The sequence below is a fragment of the Capsicum annuum genome, chromosome 7, assembly GCF_002878395.1.
Source record: "Capsicum annuum cultivar UCD-10X-F1 chromosome 7, UCD10Xv1.1, whole genome shotgun sequence".
Taxonomy (NCBI): domain Eukaryota; kingdom Viridiplantae; phylum Streptophyta; class Magnoliopsida; order Solanales; family Solanaceae; genus Capsicum; species Capsicum annuum.
The window spans coordinates 6,055,519-6,075,583 of NC_061117.1; the positions used below are offsets into that span (position 1 = coordinate 6,055,519).

General features: G+C 35.1%; 2 protein-coding genes across 3 annotated transcripts; one reads left to right on the forward strand and one right to left on the reverse strand.

Moving 5' to 3' along the window:
* Positions 1-1,071: 1,071 nt before the first annotated feature.
* Positions 1,072-4,022, reverse strand: LOC107851961 (pentatricopeptide repeat-containing protein At1g09410, mitochondrial). 2 transcript variants are annotated; one of them, XM_047415147.1, is made up of 2 exons: positions 1,581-4,022; positions 1,072-1,428 (listed from the first exon to the last, which is right to left on the reverse strand). In XM_047415147.1, the coding sequence occupies exon 1, from the start codon at positions 3,699-3,701 to the stop codon at positions 1,785-1,787; it is 1,917 nt and encodes a 638-aa protein (XP_047271103.1). In that variant the 5' UTR covers positions 3,702-4,022; the 3' UTR covers positions 1,072-1,428; positions 1,581-1,784. The 2 variants fall into 2 exon arrangements, with proteins under 2 accessions (XP_047271103.1, XP_047271102.1); XM_047415146.1 differs by having other exon boundaries at positions 1,072-1,503.
* Positions 4,023-6,932: 2,910 nt separating this feature from the next.
* On the forward strand, positions 6,933-9,599 carry LOC107876341 (serine/threonine-protein phosphatase 7 long form homolog). The gene is made up of 2 exons (XM_016723286.2): positions 6,933-7,209; positions 8,570-9,599. Exon 2 carries the CDS (start codon positions 8,583-8,585, stop codon positions 9,366-9,368), a length of 786 nt encoding a protein of 261 aa, XP_016578772.2. The 5' UTR covers positions 6,933-7,209; positions 8,570-8,582; the 3' UTR covers positions 9,369-9,599.
* Positions 9,600-20,065: the final 10,466 nt, after the last annotated feature.

Genomic DNA, 20,065 nt, shown 5'->3' on the forward strand with positions numbered 1-20,065 from the left:
AAATCTTGGGATGGTTCCTACCAAGTGTGAGCCAAAGAAAGGTCACCTTACATATGGTATCAGAACCAAATTCGTTCCTATTTAAATCCTTATCTTTATATTGTTTAGATAGTATTAGAGTGAGTTAAATTGGACTAGTCTTGAGTACAATATTAACATGATTAAATGCAATAAATAATAAAAATAAATTTATCATCATTCCTTTTAGATTTTCTCCAAATTTTCTTATTTTTTATTTAGATTTTTGTTTAATATGTTTAAAGAAAAAAACAGGTATTTGAGATGTGGAGAGATGGTAAAGGCATGGAGTTTATGGATGATTCCCTTGATGATAAAACAACATATTGCAAACTATTACAGTGCATTATTATGTGTCCAAGAAGATCCATTAGATAGACCTACAATGTTGGAAGAGTGAACTATGTTAAAAATTTTTGCATATTTAACCATGGATTTCCTAAGATGCCTGCATTTTCTGTTAAAGAATATGAAGAAAAAAGTGATAGTCAGCAAAAACATGGTTTATTGCAAGAAACAGAAGAAGTTGACACTGCCAACATTTAACCATAGTTAAGTGATAAAATGGTGTATGAATGACATTGAATGCTGGTTAACTATCGTTCTATCATATGGTCGATATAAAGCCTTATGTTTTCTCTCCAATAAGACTTGCTAGCGAAATTGCTGCTATGTAAACAGAAGATCACAGGTTCGAGCAGTGGAGACAGCCTCTTGCAAAAATGCAGGGTGAGACTATAAACGATAGACTCTTGTGGTTTGTCTTCCTTCCCCAGATCTGCGCATAACGCAAGCTTAGTGCACCAAGCTGCCCTCTTTAAGACTTGCTAGCAAAGTTGCTGCTATGTGAACAGCAGATCACAGGTTCGAGCAGCAGAAACAGATTCTTGCAAAAAATGCAGGGTGAGACTATGCACGATAGACTCTTGTGGTCTGTCCTTCCCCGGACCTGCGCATAACGCAAGCTTAGTGCACCGGGCTGCCCTTTTTTAAGACTTGTTAGCAAATGTAAACAAATGGAGTTATGCCAGAAGTATAAAGAATTGATGATAAGCATACAATATTTAAGGAATAACATACATGAGCCACTTTGAGTTAATTAATGGGTAGATCATTTTACAACTATTATCTCATTCAGTTTCCAAACCTTACCCCTATCAATTGATAGGTCCTGCAGACTTAATGTTCGTCGCAGCGTTACATATCTCAGCCTCAGTGCACTCAGAAGCTAATTTTGTTACATATCTCAGCCTCAGTGCACTCAGAAGCTAATTTTCTTACTCCACGAGAAAATGTATGTATGCGGCTATGCACGATGTAGGTTGCCAGCGCGTGCATTCAAGCAGCTAGCTCTTCCTGATAATAAATGTTCAACTGCTTCTCAATCTCTCCTTTTGAGATCATGTTCATCTACCCATAATCCGATAGCAGCAAGAGAACATCATCAGAATGAAGACTTCAAATGACAATGACTGTGTTTGAAATCTAATATTTGTACATGTTTAATCAGTTTTTTTAACACAAATACAGCATTGAGCAAAAGCTATTGGGTTCGGTCGAACCTGTATCAGACGTCAAGCTCCGTTCCTAGATGAGCAGTGGAAGGGTAGCTATAAAGTGGTCAGAGTGAACCAACATTTGAATAGGAGTGTGATCTAGTCACCTGACATGGTCGCCTTTCTGCATCGAACTTCAGAACATGCATTAGCGAATGGTTCACATGAAATTCTTCAATCCCGGGCTTTCGATGCATCTATTTGATTCCTCTAAATCATCTTCTCTTGCATTAGAGGCATTAAATTTTCTTTAATAAGCGCGTAAATCTCCTTTTTCTCAGGGTGAGACCTGTCTCCCACAAAAAATACATGATTTTTCCCATTGACTTCAATTTCACTAAAACCGGGAACTTTTTTCACTTTCCTCTCCTTCATTTTCTTCCTTACTTGCGCAAAATCGCCCCATCTCCCAGAAGCCGCATAAGCATTTGCCATTAGTATATAAGCCCCTGAGCTACCTGGTTCAAGCTCTAATATTTCGTCGCAAATCTGATTAGCTACTCCAACATCTCCATACAACTTACAAGCACCAAGCAAAGCCCCTAGAACAGCACCATCACGTTCCTCGGGAGGCATCTGTTGCACCACCCTTATAGCTTCATCAACTAACTTACCACGACCTAAAATGTCAACAAGGCAACAGTAATGTTCGGGCCTCGGTTTTAAATCATAGGCATGACTCATCGACTCGAAGAACTTTTGACCCTTCTTAACAAGACCAGCATGACTACAAGCTGCCAAGAGTCCCACAAAAGTTATCTCGTCTGGCTTGTTACCGGACCTTAGCATCTGCGCAAAGGCTTGCAATGCTTGTTTTCCAAGACCATGATTTGCATACGCCAGTATTATTGCCGTCCACGAAACAACATCTTTTACTTTCAGATTCTCAAAAGTGATCAACGATGAGTTTAAATCTCCACATCTGGAGTACATGGTGACAAGAGCGTTGTTAAGTGAAGTATCTTGGTCGAATCCCAGCAGTAAAACAAGGACATGAGCTTGCATTAACTCAAGGATTCCCCCACTTGAGGTCACTACACTGGTAAGAGTAGTCTGATTCGGCCTTAAGCCCGACCAAAGCATGAGAATGAAACACTTTAAGGCTTCAGCCTCGAGGCCACTTTTCGCATACCCATCAATCATTACATTCCAACTTACAAGATCTTTATTAGGCATCGAATCAAAAAGTTCGTTGGCCTTATCCACTAGGCCTTCGTCAACATAAGCTGTTATCATAGCATTCCATGCAGCAGGATCCCTGTTTGGCATTTGATCAAAATACTCTCTTGCCATTTCTATCATCCCATTTCGTGCAAGACCAGTAACGATAGTTGTCCAAGAAACCGCATTTCTCCAAGGCATCGCGTTAAAAAGCTCCAAACCTTTCTCCACCCTATTATCATTCAAACAGCCTTGAATAATAACATTCCAAGAATACAAATTACGTTCGGGCATCTTATAAAAGAGCTCAAGAGCTTGATCAACCTGATGATCTTCAACATAAGCCCTTATCATAGCCGTCCAAACAATGACATTTTTTTCAAGAACCTGATCAAAAATACGTCGTGCCTCATTAATCAAACCATTTTGAGCATACCCCATCATCGCTGTAGTCCACGTAACCACATTTTTCTCAGGCATTTCTTGAAGCAACTTCTGAGCTTCGTCCACTCTACGACTGCGAAAATACCCGGAAATCAAACTTGTCCAAGCATAAGCATTCCTATCCGGCATCAAATCAAATATCCCCCGAGCCTCATCGATCCTCCCAGCTTTCGCGTACGCATGAACCATAGCGGAATCAGATACTACATTCCTCTCAGGCATTGAATAAAACAACCTCTCAGCTTCAGGAAGTTCCTTATGTTTAAGATAAACAGTGATCATTGAAGCATACGAAACAACATCTCTGTCAGGCATTTCATCGAACAGTTTACGAGCTTCGACAACTTTGCCTTGACGTCCTAAACTCATGATTAGTTTATTACAGCTAAAAATGGACTGTTTTTCTACGTGGGGTTTTGATATAATTTGCAAATGTACATGTTTCTTGGGTTTTGAATATGTTCTTGAAAGGAATTGACGACTCAGAAGGCCTATTTTAACTAAACTTCTAGGCTTATACATGATTCTTTGCTAATAATCTCTGGTAAGAAGAAGGATTAAGCTATTAAAGAGCAGCTCAGTACACTAAAACTCCCGTTACGTGTAGAGTTCCGGAAAGGACCGGACCACAAGATATATTGTGCCTAGTCTTTATCTTGCAGTTCTATCAGATGTTGTTTCCGCTATTTGAACTCGTATCCTTATGGTCACATGCTAGAAGAATTAACGGGTGTTTGGATTAAATAAATTTTGAAGTGCGTTTGGATTTGGCAAAATGCTCTTCTGGCCATTAACCTTGCCTTCTGGATTTGGTTTTGTAAGTTGGACAGGACCTTGAACTGTTAAAAAGCAATACTCCCTCCATTTCAAAATAACTGAATTGTTGGGGTATTTATTGATATTTCAAAATAAGTAAATCATTGAATTTTTTTTTCAAATTTATACTTATAATTTCTCAATCAATTAATTTTTGAAAAGGTATTACAAGGTCAATCTTTTATTTTTTCTGGGTAAAAATAAAAAGTTGTGTTAAATTTATATCTTTAATATTTTTTCCTTAATCTGTGTGCCAAATTTAACAATTCACTTAGTATGAAACGGAGGGAGTATTTTACACCCTTTGATCATTAACCTTGCCTACGTGGCATTGAAATAATGATTAGGACAAAGAGAGTGCAGTCACTCGCTTGGGGTGTGAGTAGGGATCAATTTTTGATCAATTTTATATTAAACTAATTTTAAAAAACTATTAAAATAAAAAAATAATTAAAAAAGAGTCTTTTTTTCCCTCCAACTTTTTTAATTTAAAAATATTTTTAAAAATTTTAAAAAAATAAAAATACTTTTTTCCCCTCCCCACCCCACCCCAGCCCATCCCCACCCCCCCCCCCCCCCCGCCCCCCCCCCCCCCACCCACACCCTTCCAGCCCCCCTCTCCTCACCTTCACTTTTTATTTTTTATTTTATTTTTTCCTCAATTCAATTCTTTTCATTTTTTTTGAATTAAAATTTAAATTTGAAATCTTTTTTTTTTTGGGGGGATTAAAATTTAAATTTGAATTAAAAATGAGTGATAGTGAATATTGAAAAAAATTAGTGAATTTCGCTTGAAAAAAATTAAACTTTTTGTGAATTTGTTAAAGATATTCAAATTTAAAAATAAAAAATTTATTATGTTTGTATATATAGTTAAAAATTTAAATTAGTTGGAGAAGAATTTTAATTATTTGAATGGATTTGATGTTTAATTTGTGAGTAAAAATAAAAACATGATTATTCAATTTTTTCTACAATTATAAATTTTTATTATTTAATTAAATTAGTTTTAATATTTAATTTATTATTTATCATTTAAAAATGACTTGAAATTTAATGTAACACTTTTTTTTTATTTTTTTTATTTTTTTATTAAAAATGACGTGATAGATGTGACAGCTGACGTGGAGAGAGTGTGTGACACTCACCAAAAAAGAGTTTAAAATATTATTTTTTAGTGGGTTCAGGGGTCTAGATGACAAACATGTAAGTAGAAGCGTCTAACTTACAAAACCGACATAATACAAGGGTCCAGAAGAACATTTTGCCTTTGGATTCCAAGTATTTTTTTAGTTTTAGTAGTATTTTACAAAGTTGAAAAGTGCTTTTAAGCACTCCCTGTCAGACCAAAAAAAGTACAAAAACAAGTCAAAAGTGAAAAGTAGGGTCTCACAACTTGGATTTTTAGCTTCTAACTTATAACTTACTTTTTAAAAGCTCATACAAACACCCTCTAAATTATTAAAAGGAAAGCTCGATGCACTAAAACTCTCGTTATATATAGTGTTCGAGAAAGGACCGTACCACAAGGATCTATATTGTAAGCAATTATATCTTATATTTCTATTGGAAGGTGTTTTTATGACTTGGACCTGTGAACTCGTGGTCACATGCAACAAGGATTAAGCAAGAGCGGTGCATTCAAACTCTTGTTATATGTACGGTCCGGGAAAGGGTCATACTACAAAGATCTAGATTGTACACGGTCTTACCTTTCCGTCGAAGGGTATTTTTTGACTTAAACCTCTGACCTCGTGATCACATGCAAAAAAGAATCAAGCTATTGTTGTATGAGAATTGTTGTAGTAGATAAAGAGATTAAAGGCACATTGGAGCACAAAACTTCAGAGTTTAGAGCTTCGTTTACTTGTAAGAAAGGTGAGGGAAATTTGAAAAAACTGACATCAGAATAACATAGGATAAGTACATTTTCAGCCTTACATGTGCAAATGTTTTTCATAATTATTAAACATCATGATGGAGTGATAAATACTATACCAACCTCATAATGAGAGTTCTCGAGTTCGAATCCTTAAAATAAAGTCTTTGATATGAAATGCTTCACCTTTCTCAGTGGATTTTTTAATGTAAGTCTGAATTAATCGAGTTTAAATACCGACATCAAAAAAATAAAATAAAGAGAAATACTAATTTACATAACTGGCTTCATGATAATAAGAATGATCAATGTCTATAATTTCGGAGAATTGAGCAAGTTCTCAAGAGATTTGGCAGCAACATGATATTTTCTAATGGAATGCAAAGAGGGTAAGTTTAAGAGATTATTAACTTATCATACATATGAAGAATTTTAATATTATCATTTTAATCATCGAGCATCAAAAGTAGAAATTAGTAACCTGAAAAAGAAGACGAGTTATCTACTATTATGAACTCGAACCAAAATGAGTCACGAAACTAAAAAAGTGATCAAAATAAGCCACCTATTAAAAAAGTTACCAAAATAGGCTAAACATAATAATTTATTACGTTTTTCATTTTTTGTTTAACGATCAACTAATGGAGTTGACTTTCGTAAAAATGTAAGAATTTCTTACGTTTTACACATTTTTTATAAAACGTAAGAAATTATTACGTTGTATCAGAAAAACACGTAAAACGTAATAATTTCTTACGTTTTACGCGTATATCGAGGAAAAAATCAGAAATTAAAAAGTGCGTCACTTAACAATTTGTTAAGTTTTTCGCAAATCGAGGAAAAAAATGAATTGAATTGTCAAGTCATAGTAAATGTGACTTTTCAGAAATTATCAAGTGCTTCACGTAACAATTTGTTACGTTTTTCGTAAATCGAGGAAAAAAATTCATTGAATTGTCAAGTCATAGTAAATGTGACTTTTCAATTAAAAGTGGTTCAACATAATACTTTGTTACGTTCTTTGACTTTTTAATTTACTGATAGAACATAACATTTTCTTACGTTATTATCTTTTTTTTTTTTAATCCTTCCTTTTCTCAAAGGTCCCAGATCTGGTCCCCCATAATCTCTCTTTGATCCCACCACACCTTACTTTCTGGCGAACCTCCTTATTTCGGCGACCCCCTTCTCTTTTCCGGCGAACCTCCATTAGTAAAAGGTTCCAGATTTGGTTCCCCATTATTTTCTCTTTGATCCCACCACCCCTCACTTTCCGACGAACCCCTTATTCCGGCGACTCCTTTCCCTTTTCCGGCGAACCGCCATTAATAAAAGGTAATATTTTTATGATTTTAGTTGCCATATTTAGGTGCATATTGTGTTGAGTAGTTTTCTTGAATTAGATTATGAGCTGCTATTTTCCCCAAAATTAAAGAGAAGAGTACAAAACAAAGCAAAACGAAAGAGTAAAACAATTTAGTAATAACGAGGGGAAAACTAGTGAGGATTGAAAATTACAAAAGTGTGGACGTTGGGATTCTTTGTCGAAAGTAGAGAAAATTTTATTATTGACATGAATGGAATATATATTTTTTTACTTAGAACATTTTATTGTTTCTGTGCATGTATAATTAGATTCCACTAACCATACTTCTTTACTTAATTGAAACCTAATGAGATAGCATAATTTTCTACTAGTTATTCTTCACATATTACATTTTCTCCGATAAATATATACTCAAATACATTAAAAGTTTACAAATCAACGTAGTAACTTAGATAGTATTCTCATAAAATAAAAATAAATTGACTATAAAAATCAGTTAAAGACACTGATAATATAAAGAGTAAAAGTCAAATAATCTTCAACTTTATTCTAATAAAATAAAATCAATGAACAATTTCTTCATTCTAAAGTACTTAGGTAAAACTTCACTAATCAGTTTCATTAATTTCGTTTATATTTGCAATATTTTAGTACTCAATTTTTTTTTGCATCGATTCTAAATCTTAACTTTGAAGTTGTATTAGAAGATGTGATGTGATGAATGAAAATTTTCTATTATGGGTTGATCAAACTCACCCAATATTATACTTCCGTCTAATTCTTGATATGCCAAATATGACGACTAATAGTAAAAAATTATTTTTAAAATAGTGGACTTAATGTATTGATTCCGATATTAAGTTGTCAATAGTTTATCAAAATGACATAGACAAAACTAACTTTATTCTGATATCACATGAGCAGGTCATATAACTTGCCACACCGATAATTTTTGTTTATTAAAGTTTTGAAACTCCACCAATATCATGTTTCTTATATTATTGATTTTAAGGTACATAAACAGAAAGTTTACATTATCGATTTTAAGTTACATAAAAAGAAAGATTACAGTAGTTGAATATTTAGCTTGCATTGTTGATTAAAGTTCTACAATTGTATCGGTATGATGTTGCTTGCATTGTTGAATATTTATGGTGTATAAAAAGTAAGGTTACAGTAGAGTAATAGTTTTTTTTGTTTATTAAAGTTCTGAAACTCCACAGATATGAGGTTGCTTATATTGTCGGTTTTAAGTTGTATAAAAAATAGGGTTACAGTTGACTAATAACTTACACAAATTTATCAATTACAGTTAAATCTTAATTTTTTGGACGCATTTGAATGAACTGAATTTAATTATGGGTGCAGGTTGTTAATTAAAATGGAGCGTGTCATGCATCCCAGTCCTGTTGAACCTACACTACTTAGATTACAGAGTCATCATCGATCAGAGTTGCTGTGGAAAGAAAAAACACCATACGATTTGTCCATCAGGCCTATCAAGATTGAGACGGCTTGGTCTCTATTTACCTCGTACCCTTCGCATCACCGTGTTGAAGAATACTTATCCAGTGCGGGATTATATGATGTCGTAAGAGTTGGTAGAATGCAGTATGATCGACATCTTCTTACAGCCATGGTTGAGAGATGGAGGCCGAAAAGTCATTGCTTTCACCTGCCTTTCGGAGAGGCAATGATCACACTTCAGGGTGTACAAGTCTTGTTTGGTTTGCGTATTGATGGTCACCTAATTTATCTAGCAGATATTTTCGGTAAGGGTCGGTCTTGGCGTGATATGCTAGAGGCCCTCACGGGATATGTTGGGCCCATTAGTGGTAGGAGTTTTGTGAGTATAACAAATCTAACCGATTTTATTAAAGATGAGTTAGAAATGGAACCCATTGGAGACGATAATCCAGTTGCCAAGGTTGAGAAGATTGCTCGATTATCTATGTTGGTGATTCTTGGGGGAATCTTACTCCCAAACTCTTCGGACATCAATATTAGGCTACATTTTTTGGCATTCCTAGACCTCACTGGCTCTGCTGGTAGCTATAGTTGGGGCAGTACAATATTGGCCTACTTATACAGGTCACTATATTGCGCGTCATATGAAGGTGCACGCGTTCGATACGGATATCTACCACTTATTCAGTTAATTAAATGACTTACGTTGTAATAGTGTTCAAATGTAATGTGTATGATTTGTTAATTAATTTAATTTTTCACCTTAAGGTATGGTGTTGGGAGAGGATGTTGCCTCTACAGCCAGGACTAGATGAGCCAGAAGATGATGACGCAGCACTGCCATATGCCACGAGATGGACAAGGGGCGTTGAAAGAAACACCGAGCCACATCACACTCTAATAGCTATTAGAGATCAGATAGATCACATGACGGAGGCATAGGTTAGTCTTACTAACTCATGGTAAACGTGAGATGTTAGTGGATTAACGTACTAGAAGACCTTTAGTATAATTTTGTTGCATATTATTAATTGTTATGTTTCACTCAAGTGGGACCGCAAAATACTTAATAAAGTGAGTGTTGTGATATAAATGACACTGATGTTTGTATGCTAGTAAGACTAGTAAATTTATATAAGAATATTTGAAGTTGTTAATTATTGTGATTGCTTGTTACTTTTATTGTAATTTTCAAGTATATAAATTAATTATTGTAATGTTCAAAAACTTTTAATGTAATGGTTAAATCTTCTGGTTGCATGATGCATAAAAAGGATATGATTGCTCTTATAAATCCGTTTAATTGTCTTTATGCTGATGTTGTTGTTAACAAGCCTATGTTGAGGTGGTTGTTAAAGCTTATGATTTCTCTTATTAATCCATCTAATTGTCGTTATGTAACATAGTTTGTGTGGAGACCGTACGATGCAATATTGCATACACTGCCCCGGTGTTTCAAGATTGACAAGGATTTATAGACTGTACGAGTGCCTTTGCTTTTCTTATAGGTAGGTGAGTACCACTTTCCTGATAGGGTGATGCGACAATTTGGTCAACCTCAGCACATTCCCCAGCCCCCAAAGTGAAAACCCAAGCACTTTGACGTTGATCTGCTTACTAGGGTGGGTCAGTCGTTGGTTGACCTATTAGGTCGTTATTTTAATGACTGGAGGGGTTGATATGAAAAATTGGTTGTGATGGTCCATGGTGTTGTAGTGAGAGATTATACATTGTGGTACTTGAGTCATGAACGGTTGTTGATAGGCAACCCTGATATAAAGGTACTTATAAATTTATAATTTTTCCATAACAAAACATACCTATATGATGCATGAGTTTATATTTGTTAGATTTGTATTAGATTATAGCAATATACTATAATTTTATAATCTTCTTATCTCTACCTTTATCTACAGAAAAAGTACAGAGATGGATTTGTTCCTCATGCTGGTACTGTTGCTGCATTGTCGAGTAGACTTCGCAAGATTCTCAAGATTTCGTCAGAAGTACAAAAGGATCCTGCACATGCTTTGTGGAGACATGGAATAAAGAGTATGGTAAACCAGACATTTGAGGAAGCTTGTCATGCCATACCGCCAGATGGGCCATTTTGTGACGCTGATTCGTCCTATTATACTGTAAGTGCTCGAGGACGTGGTGAAGGCCGTGGTAGAGCGCGAGGATGTATTCGTCCAAGGGGACGACCCCGCAACGCAGATGTACATGAATTGTTTAATGAGCCATCACCGTCTACTCCTGTTGTTCCATCTGAGTCCATTCCAAACATGTCTGGAGCCTATAGCATGAGGCCAATAAAACTACTATCTTGGCCTGCAGACGGGAGAACTAGCCGAGATGTGGAGGCAGTTCGTCTGAGTTATGGATCAGCTATTGGCGATAGTTATATGCTGGATACGCCGGTAAGTAATACAATATTTTTTCGTAACTAAATAGTTATATATTATTATCATGCCATAATGGTGTATGTCTTGTTGTAGGGCCCCTCTGGTACACAAAATATTGGGCAAACATTAATGTAATATACCAACGAGATGTTTGATGTGTCGATGTGTGGTCGTAGCTTGGAGTCTTTGATGGGTTATTCTATGCCGACATCGAGTGGCTTTCACGTTGAGACACATCTTAACTTTGTAGTTTAAACTTCTTTGTTTTATATATATTCTTTATAATATATACTTATCATGGTACGTCCCGATTGTCCACATATTAGTCTCTTTAGACTTATATGTAGTGGCCTTAAATTAACACCCTTCATTTGCACGTCGGCAACAAATTCGCCATGACGTTTTTGTCGACTTACTGACATAATACTCTCTCGTTCACTTGTAATGTAAAATATTAAACTCTCTTTGCACCGCCTTCTTTAACTTGAACAACATGCCTTCTTCAACATAAAAATTACTATTCATAAAATCTTGTGGTTCACGTCACGTACCTTGTGATATACATTTATCACCATGGGTATCCATAAACACATCTGGACCGTCTAAAGGGTGGTCAAGATAAGAAATTTCATGTTGATAAAATTCAGGGATATGCACTGATGGTGACCTGACTACTAAATGCAGATTTTGTGGTGGCAATAATTCTTCAACGTGAGTAGGACTCATGGACATTGGTCTTGTTGAGCGATTGAGAGTCATAAATTCATCATCACTCGACGATGCTACAATTGGAAGTTCATCATCAGATTCTTCATGTTAGGCAAATACTCACTATCACTCTGTGAGCTTGAACGATAATTCTGATCAACATTGTCGATATTCTCATGAACATTGGGTTGATCTTGCGTAATATTAACCCTAAATATGAAAAATAAAATATATAAATATATATGTTTATCATATTAATTAAAACTACTCAAATTAAACTTCAATTGGTGAACGTACCGATAATACTCAGTTGCACCAAAACTAGACGACCCATGCACATTAAAGAATGTTTCAGCATTTTTCATCGACCCAGACTGTGAAGGATGTCCAAAATAATGATCCTGTTTATAACTTGGAGCAATATTCATCTCATTTTGTGGTAAACACCTACGAACATAAATAATAGTCAAAACTACAATATTTTGTCAAAATTTTTTGATAAAAAACACAAATTAATGAATGTTGCCAGTCATTTTCATTAATAGTTTTGTTCAAATCAAAATCATATCTGCCGGTATGAATATTTTGATACTGAGTCATTTGAGAAAAATCGCTAGACTGAGGAAACACATCATTTAATAAAGGAGAACGACAATGGCTAGACTTATGCTCCTTCCTCACATACACTTCAAGTACGGTTAGCTTGATTTGATCTATGTAATCATTCGGAGTCCTCAAAAAATCACCCAATGAATCGTCATCATTAATAAGCCATTCGCCAAAATTTACTTGTCCTTGACCTAAAAATGACTTTAGATATTTTTCAATTATAATTAATTTATAATCAGAACTGCTCAAACCCATTCTTTTATAAAGTGAATCACATAATTTTTTAAATCGAAGATTCAGCGCATACTTGACATTGTATTTCGGGGGACAATTATAATGTATGGTGTTTTCATCATAGATAATGTCACCATCCCAAAAGAAAGAAACTCTAACTTTTGGTTCCGAAGACATTGTATGTGATTGAAACTATGAAAGATGAAGGGATGATGAAAATGTTATAGCATGGTGAAACAATAGGTTGAAGGCATTCTTATATAGTGTTTGCAGGGGCTAGGGAGACAAAAATAAAACAGAACAAAAATATAATGTATCAGTTAATTATTTACATCTTTTTGTGACACGACACATAAAAAATTATACTTTCAGAACAAACAAATTTAGAAAAAATATAAAAGATTTTTAGCTATGCAATTTTAACTATTCAGTCCATTTGTATGATATATCACATCAATAATTATACATTTACCTGACAAAAGTATAAAAAAATGTAATTTTTCAATTATGTTTTACTAAAAAAAAACTTTTATTGAGTACTATTTATAAAAGAAGAAGTCAAAAATAATTAACTCCATGACACTTGAATTAACAAAATAAATCAATAATTTTTTTTTTAAAAAAACTATTTACATTTTACATACTTTTGATGAGACAATGAACAATTTCTTAATTTTTTTTGTGTGTTAATTTATTACACTTTCCAAAATTTCAATTATCTCTCTTCCTATTTATTACTTTATTCCTATTTACTATCCCTCTTCCTCCATCGCTTTCATACTCTAAATCAAAATTTCATTCTATTGCCTTTTTCGTTATCTACTTATTTCTAACTCCATGAATTATAACAGGAGACTTGTTTGTATATGTGGGTCTCCTCCAATTCTGAGAGTTTCATGGTCGAATGACAGCCCCGGACGTAGATTCCTCAGTTGTATGCATTGAGGTGTATGTAATTTTATATTCTCTGGTCTTTTTTTTTCTTTTATGTTCTACCACGACTAAATTTTATCACTTTCTATTTTATGAATTGAAGTCTCTATTTTGAACTAGTTGCAACTTTTTTTATTGGTATGATCCAGAATTTCCACGTCAAGCAAATATTGTGATCTTGGGTTTGTTGAAGAAGACTAACAAACAACAAAAAGAGTTGAAACGCAAGAGGCTATTGAAGCTAATTTTGTGCATTATGCCGAATAAATGACAGAAGCCGAAATGAAGGAAAGGGAGAGTATGCCGGCGAGAAACTGTTGGCGAACAAAATGACAGTCGAGCTCAACGTGTTTGGTTCGTTTGTTTGTGAAAAATGGGGGTGGGGAGGGGGGGGGGGTTGGCTATGTGAATCGCGGATTGGCTGTCGGAGTGGATGGGAATACGCAGGGATGGTGGTACCCCTAAATCATGAAGGATACAGTTTATTACTATACGTCTCATGGAGCGATATTCTGCTTCAGTAGAGGATAAAGAGATGGTGGATTGCTTCTTGGATTTCCAAGAGATGGGGGATCACCAAAAGTGATATAAAATTCGCTGACGGATCGACACAAGATCCCCAATCGGCGTCACAATATCCAAGAAGGGAAGATGAAGGATTATTATTAAAAAAACAAACCTTGACCATGATCTGTGCAGAGATAACGAAGAACTCGGAGTGCAGCATTGAAATGGGGAACTCGAGGTTATTGCATAAACTGGAAAAGATGTTGAACAACATATGATAGGTCAGGTCGAGTATGGGTGAGATAATTGAGTTTCCCAATAAATGTGACGATATGAAGTTGGGTCAGTAATGAGTTCACCGGAGTGTGACAAGAGTTTAATGGACGGGTCTAATGAAGAAGAAACCAGTGGCGAATGACTACAGTCAAACTCAATAAGGAGTTCGAGGATGAATTTTCGTTGTGTAACAATCAGCCCATCTTCTTCCCTGAAGACTTCAAGAACCAAAAAATAATGTAAATTTCCCAGGTCCTTTACTTTGAATTCTGCATCAAGAAATTTCTTTAATTGTGCAATAGTCTGAATATCATCCCCTGTGATAATGATGTCATCGACATATATAACAATGATAGTAATAAGGTCCTCCGAGTTTTTGTAAAACATCGAGCAATCATTAAGTGAGGAATGAAATCCCTTGAAATGAAGAGCAACTGATAGTCTAGCAAACCATTGTTGTGATGTTTACCTTAATTCATAGAGTGATTTCTTTAGCCGACACACAAGATTAGGATTAGATGAATCCATTCTTGCTGGAAACTTCATGTAGACCAATTCATCGAGGTCTTTATGTAAAAAAGCATTGTTGACGTCTAATTTAAAAAGAGGCCATTTTTTCTTTGTAGGAATAGCCAAAAGACACCTGATAGTTGTCATTTTCACCACTGGTGAGAATGTTTCGGTGAAATTAATCCCAACCTTTTGAATGTCACCTTGAACAGCTAGTCTTGCTTTGAGACATTCAATGCTACCATCAGACTTATGTTTTACCTTGTATACCCATTTGCAAGGTAAAACTCTTTTTCTTTTAGGCAACTCCACAATATCCCAAGTTTGGTTTGCTATTAGAGCCTTAATTCCATCATCCATAGCAGTTTGCCAACCTGGGTGCATTGCTGCTTGTGCATAGGTATTGTGTTCAGTGATAGAGGAAATAAAATTAACCACAAGTTTATTAGCTGAAGAGAGAGCAGTAAAAGGAAAAACTTGTGGGTTAGTTTGAGAAGAGGTTAAATCAGTGAGAAAAACATTGTTACAATAGTAATCATCCAAAAAGCTGGCTGCTTATGTGTCCTAGATGATCTTCTGGGTTCAGCAGAAATGGTAGAGAGATGAGAAGAAGGAATATTAGGTAAATCAGAAACAGATTCAGAATTAGGAGTAATAGGTGAAGGTGACAATGACGAAAAGGATGAAGCATCCAGTGGAGCTGAGGAGGTAGGAGTTACATTAGGTTCGAAAGAAAAGGTAGAGGAATCTATAGGGATTGAATGGGAAAAAATGAGGGTAGAATGTAGAGTTGACTTGAAGGAAAAAATTGACTCATGAAAGTAAACATCCTTTGAAACAAATATTTTTCTATTTTGTAAGGATAACAGTTTATTGCCCTTTTGTCCTGGTGGATATCCTAAAAATATACAAGGAATGGCCCTAGGTGAAAATTTTGATCTATTGTGAGTTAAGGTTGATGCATAGCAAAGGCAACCAAAAGCCTTTAGGGATTGATATTTGGGAGGATGATCCAATAATACTTCATATGGGGTTTTACCATTTAGAATTCTGGAGGGGTATCTATTGATCAAGAAAGTAGAAGTAAGAACACAATCTCCCTAATAGGAAATAGGTAGATTGGATTGGAATAACAAGGCCCTAGAAGTCTCTAAAAGATGCCTATGCTTTCTTTCCACTATTCTATTTTGTTGTGGGGTAGAAGTGCATGATGTTTGATGCAAAATTCCTTGAGAAAGTAAAAATTCAGAGGCAGCAGATCCTTTACCCAATTCTAGAGCATTGTCAGACCTAATGGTTTTCACTTGACAGTTGAATTGCCTTTGAACCATAGATAGAAATTGTTTTAGCATAGGGAAGGCATTAGCTTTAGTACTCAAAAAATAGGTCCAAGTAGTTCTACTAAAATCATCTACTATGGTAAGAAAATATTTGTGCCCATTGTTGGTTGAATTCTTATAGGGACCCCATTTATCAATATGAATTAATTCAAAAAGTGATTTTGTTTTGATGTGACTAAGAGGAAAAGGTAATTTGGTTTGTCTGGTAAGATGACACACATCACAAATAAAATTGGAATCATACTTAAAATCAAAGAAAACCAACTTATTCATTGATGAAATGGACAAATGCCCCAATTTTACATGCCATAAATGGAAATCAGAATTTCTAGTGTTTGAACCTGAACTAGAAAAAAAGATTGCATCTTTCTTGAAATGTAGGCTTGAAGGGAATAATTGATAGAGTCCATTTTTTGTTTCACCAAGAACCAGAGGCCTTTTCATCGAAGGGTCTTGCAAGACACATTTGGTAGATGAAAAAGTGATTAGACAATCTAGCTAAGTGCATATTTTGTGCACGGATAATAGGTTCAGCTTGAATGAAAGTACATAAATAACATCTTGAATAATGAGATCAGGAAACAAAATCACAGTTCCTGAATGAGTGACCCGCACCCTAAAAGAATTAAGCAAAGTGACATTAATAGATTGATTAAGGGGTGTAAGAGTGGAGAATTTGGTTGAATCAAAACACATATGTTGAGTAGCCCCTGAATCTAAAATCAAGGGATTGGAATTTAAGGAAAGCAAACATGAAAATGAACCATTACCAGCACAAGCAGTTGTGGCTGTAGTATTAGCAAGTGCAGTATCTGGTTGAGAGACCTTGGCCTGATTTAATAAGCTAACCAAATGAGAAAACTTTTCAGCAGTAAACTGGCTTCCAACTTGACCTGGACAATTAGACAGAGAACTAGGGTAGCAAAATGAATCAGATGGAATGACAACATTGCTCCTCACAGTGTTTTGTACCCTTTTATTTCTAGTGAATTTAAAATCACTAGGGAAACCAATGATTTTGTAGCATTTGTCCACAGTGTATCCAACATTTTTACAGTGAGAGCATGTCAGAGATGTGTTAACCTTCTTAGATCTGTATTCAGGGGTATTGCTTCTCAGTTTTCCTTGAAGGTAGTGAGAAGATGCATTGCCATCATTGACTAAATAGGAAGAATGATCTCCTACAGAGTTAGAGTAAACAACAATCTCTTTTTGTTTTTCATCTTGAATGAGAATAGAGTAAGCAAGACTAACAGAAGGCAGGGGTGAAATCATTAAAATGTTACTCCTTACAGCACCATAAGCCTCATTTAATCCCATAAGGAATTGAATGAGTCTCTCATCTTGTTGTGCTTTTGTCATTTTCACCTTACCACCATAATCACAATTGCAAGAGCAAGTGTTTTTTGTGTATAAAGTATCTAACTCATCCCATAACCCCTTGATTTTGGCGTTGTAAGCTGCAATATCATATAACCCATGTGATATGATACAAGTTTAAGTGCCTACTTGTGCAAACCCGAAGTTGAAAGTCATAGATGTAATTTGAGATCAAGTTAAAGGACATGTTTACGTTTTATGCCTAATAATAAATGATAATACATGTACTAAACTAGGGTAAATATTTGCTAAGCCAAAATATAATTAGTCAAGAATTGGTATAAGTCCAACTTGTCTTCGAATAAAAAATCATTAATTTTCCAACACTTCTGAATCTCTCCTTTGACATGCATGATGACATCAGGTTGAATTGATATAGCACTTGTACTTTACAGGAAGAATTGATCAGAATAAGTGGAAGTTGAATTGATCATATATATTTATAAATGTTTTATATGGATCAGATTTTTATGCCATTTACTATAGTTAGGTAATTTAATGGAAGTGAAAGTATGTAATGATTAATCATAGTTAAGAAATTTTGTATATTTCTGACACACACAAAAAAAAACGTATTTCTATGTAATAAAGCTTTCATTATGTATAGGTTTGGGGAAGGGCTCTACCACAAGGATGTATTGTATGCAGTCTTACCTTACATTTTTGCCAAAGGCTGTTTCCAAGGTTTGAACTTGTGACCTCCTGGTGTATTGTACGCAATCGTACTTTGCATTTCTTGTTGTTTATCAATATTCTTGGGTACATGGAATTTGTAATACAGAATAACTTCAACAATAGTTCAAGTTAAAAACAAGAACACTATGAAGTACAACAATACCCTCAACACAAGATCAAAGAAATCTTTCAAAGAAGTGTGTTTTATTTTTCAGAAATTAAGATGGAACAGAAATGGCTACGTCCTCTGAATTCACGGAGTTTCCTTAAGGAAATAATTCCCCTCAAGTACCCGAGGTTGCAGAATTTTCATCCCAGAATAAAATGGCCAAACAAACCAACTATAGTGATACCTCAAACAATTGGAATCTCTTCGAACTCACTCAACGATTTGGTTGATCACACATAATGTTTTGAAGACAAAAAGAGTTTGTATATTCAAAAAAATTTTCATTACTAAACCTGTGGATAAATGCAGGTTTATATAGACATCAAGTGCCCCTTCCGAAAGGTGGCAATGGTTCATCCGAAAAGGTGTATCCTTTGGAAGAGTCATGTCTGTTCATTTAAAACATTGTTTCTTTTTTTGAACAGACACAACTATCTGAACAGCCACTCCTTTTCCAAAATAATATGTCTTTTCCTCAAAGGTTGAGTCCCTCCATTTTTCATTCACACTAATTGAACTCAACAATCCCCCACATGAATAGGTAATGACTATTTTTTGTAAAACTTCACGGACAAATATGTGATCATCAAGCAAAGATTGATTGCATCTGGATAAGTGGGTTTCCTTTTGAACTTTTCATAGTAAACATGCATAAAATGTACTCGGTCAATTGGTAGATTTGATATCTTTGAACCATCGATCTTTAATGTACACCTAGACAACACATGTCACATCACCAACCTTTTACTGTTTATGGTTCTCACGGTTTTATTCTTTTGAGCCATGAACACGTCCCGATTTTATGAGAGCTTAGAGAATAGACTTTACTAACATTCTCCTTGAAGCGACTTCTACTTCGCCCTCACATAGGTGATTTCTAAATGTTCAATCTTATAGATTAAACTATTTGGTCAAATCTGCCAAATATAGATAATTATTAAAAGACTTCACACCATAAGTTTTATCTTTATTTACTAAACATTGTCTACATCATGAGAATGGATTGGGTATTTGAAAATGTTGAATCTTCAGACACAACTTTGTTTGATCTCCTTGAAACTAGCTCTTGGGATCTCCAGTCTGCTAGGTAGAGTTACCACCATGCTGACTTGTCCTAGGCCTTAAACCCATTTTCTTGGATGTTCTCTCCACTCCTTCTCTAGATATGCCTTTTGCAAGTGGATCTGACACATTATCCTTTGACTTCACATAGTCAACAGTGATAATTTCACTAGAGAGAAGTTCTCAAATGGTATTATGTCTTCGTCTTATGTGACGAGATTTATCGTTGTACATCATGCCCCTACCCTTTCTATTGTCGCTTGGCTATCACAGTGTATACATACTGGTGCCATTGGTTTGGTCCAATAAGGAATATCTTCTAAGAAATTTTGGAGCCATTCTTCTTCTTCACCAGCTTTATTCAATGCGATAAATTCAGATTCCATTGTAGAGCGAGCAATACAAGTCTGTTTGGATGATTTTCAAGAGACCTCTCCTCCACCGATAGTAAATACATATCTACTCGTGGATTTTACTTCGTTCGATCCGGTGATCCAATTTGCATCATTATATCCTTCAAGTACCGCAGGTTATTTATTATAATGCAAAGCGTAGTATTGAGTGTATTTAAGATACCTCAAAACTCTTT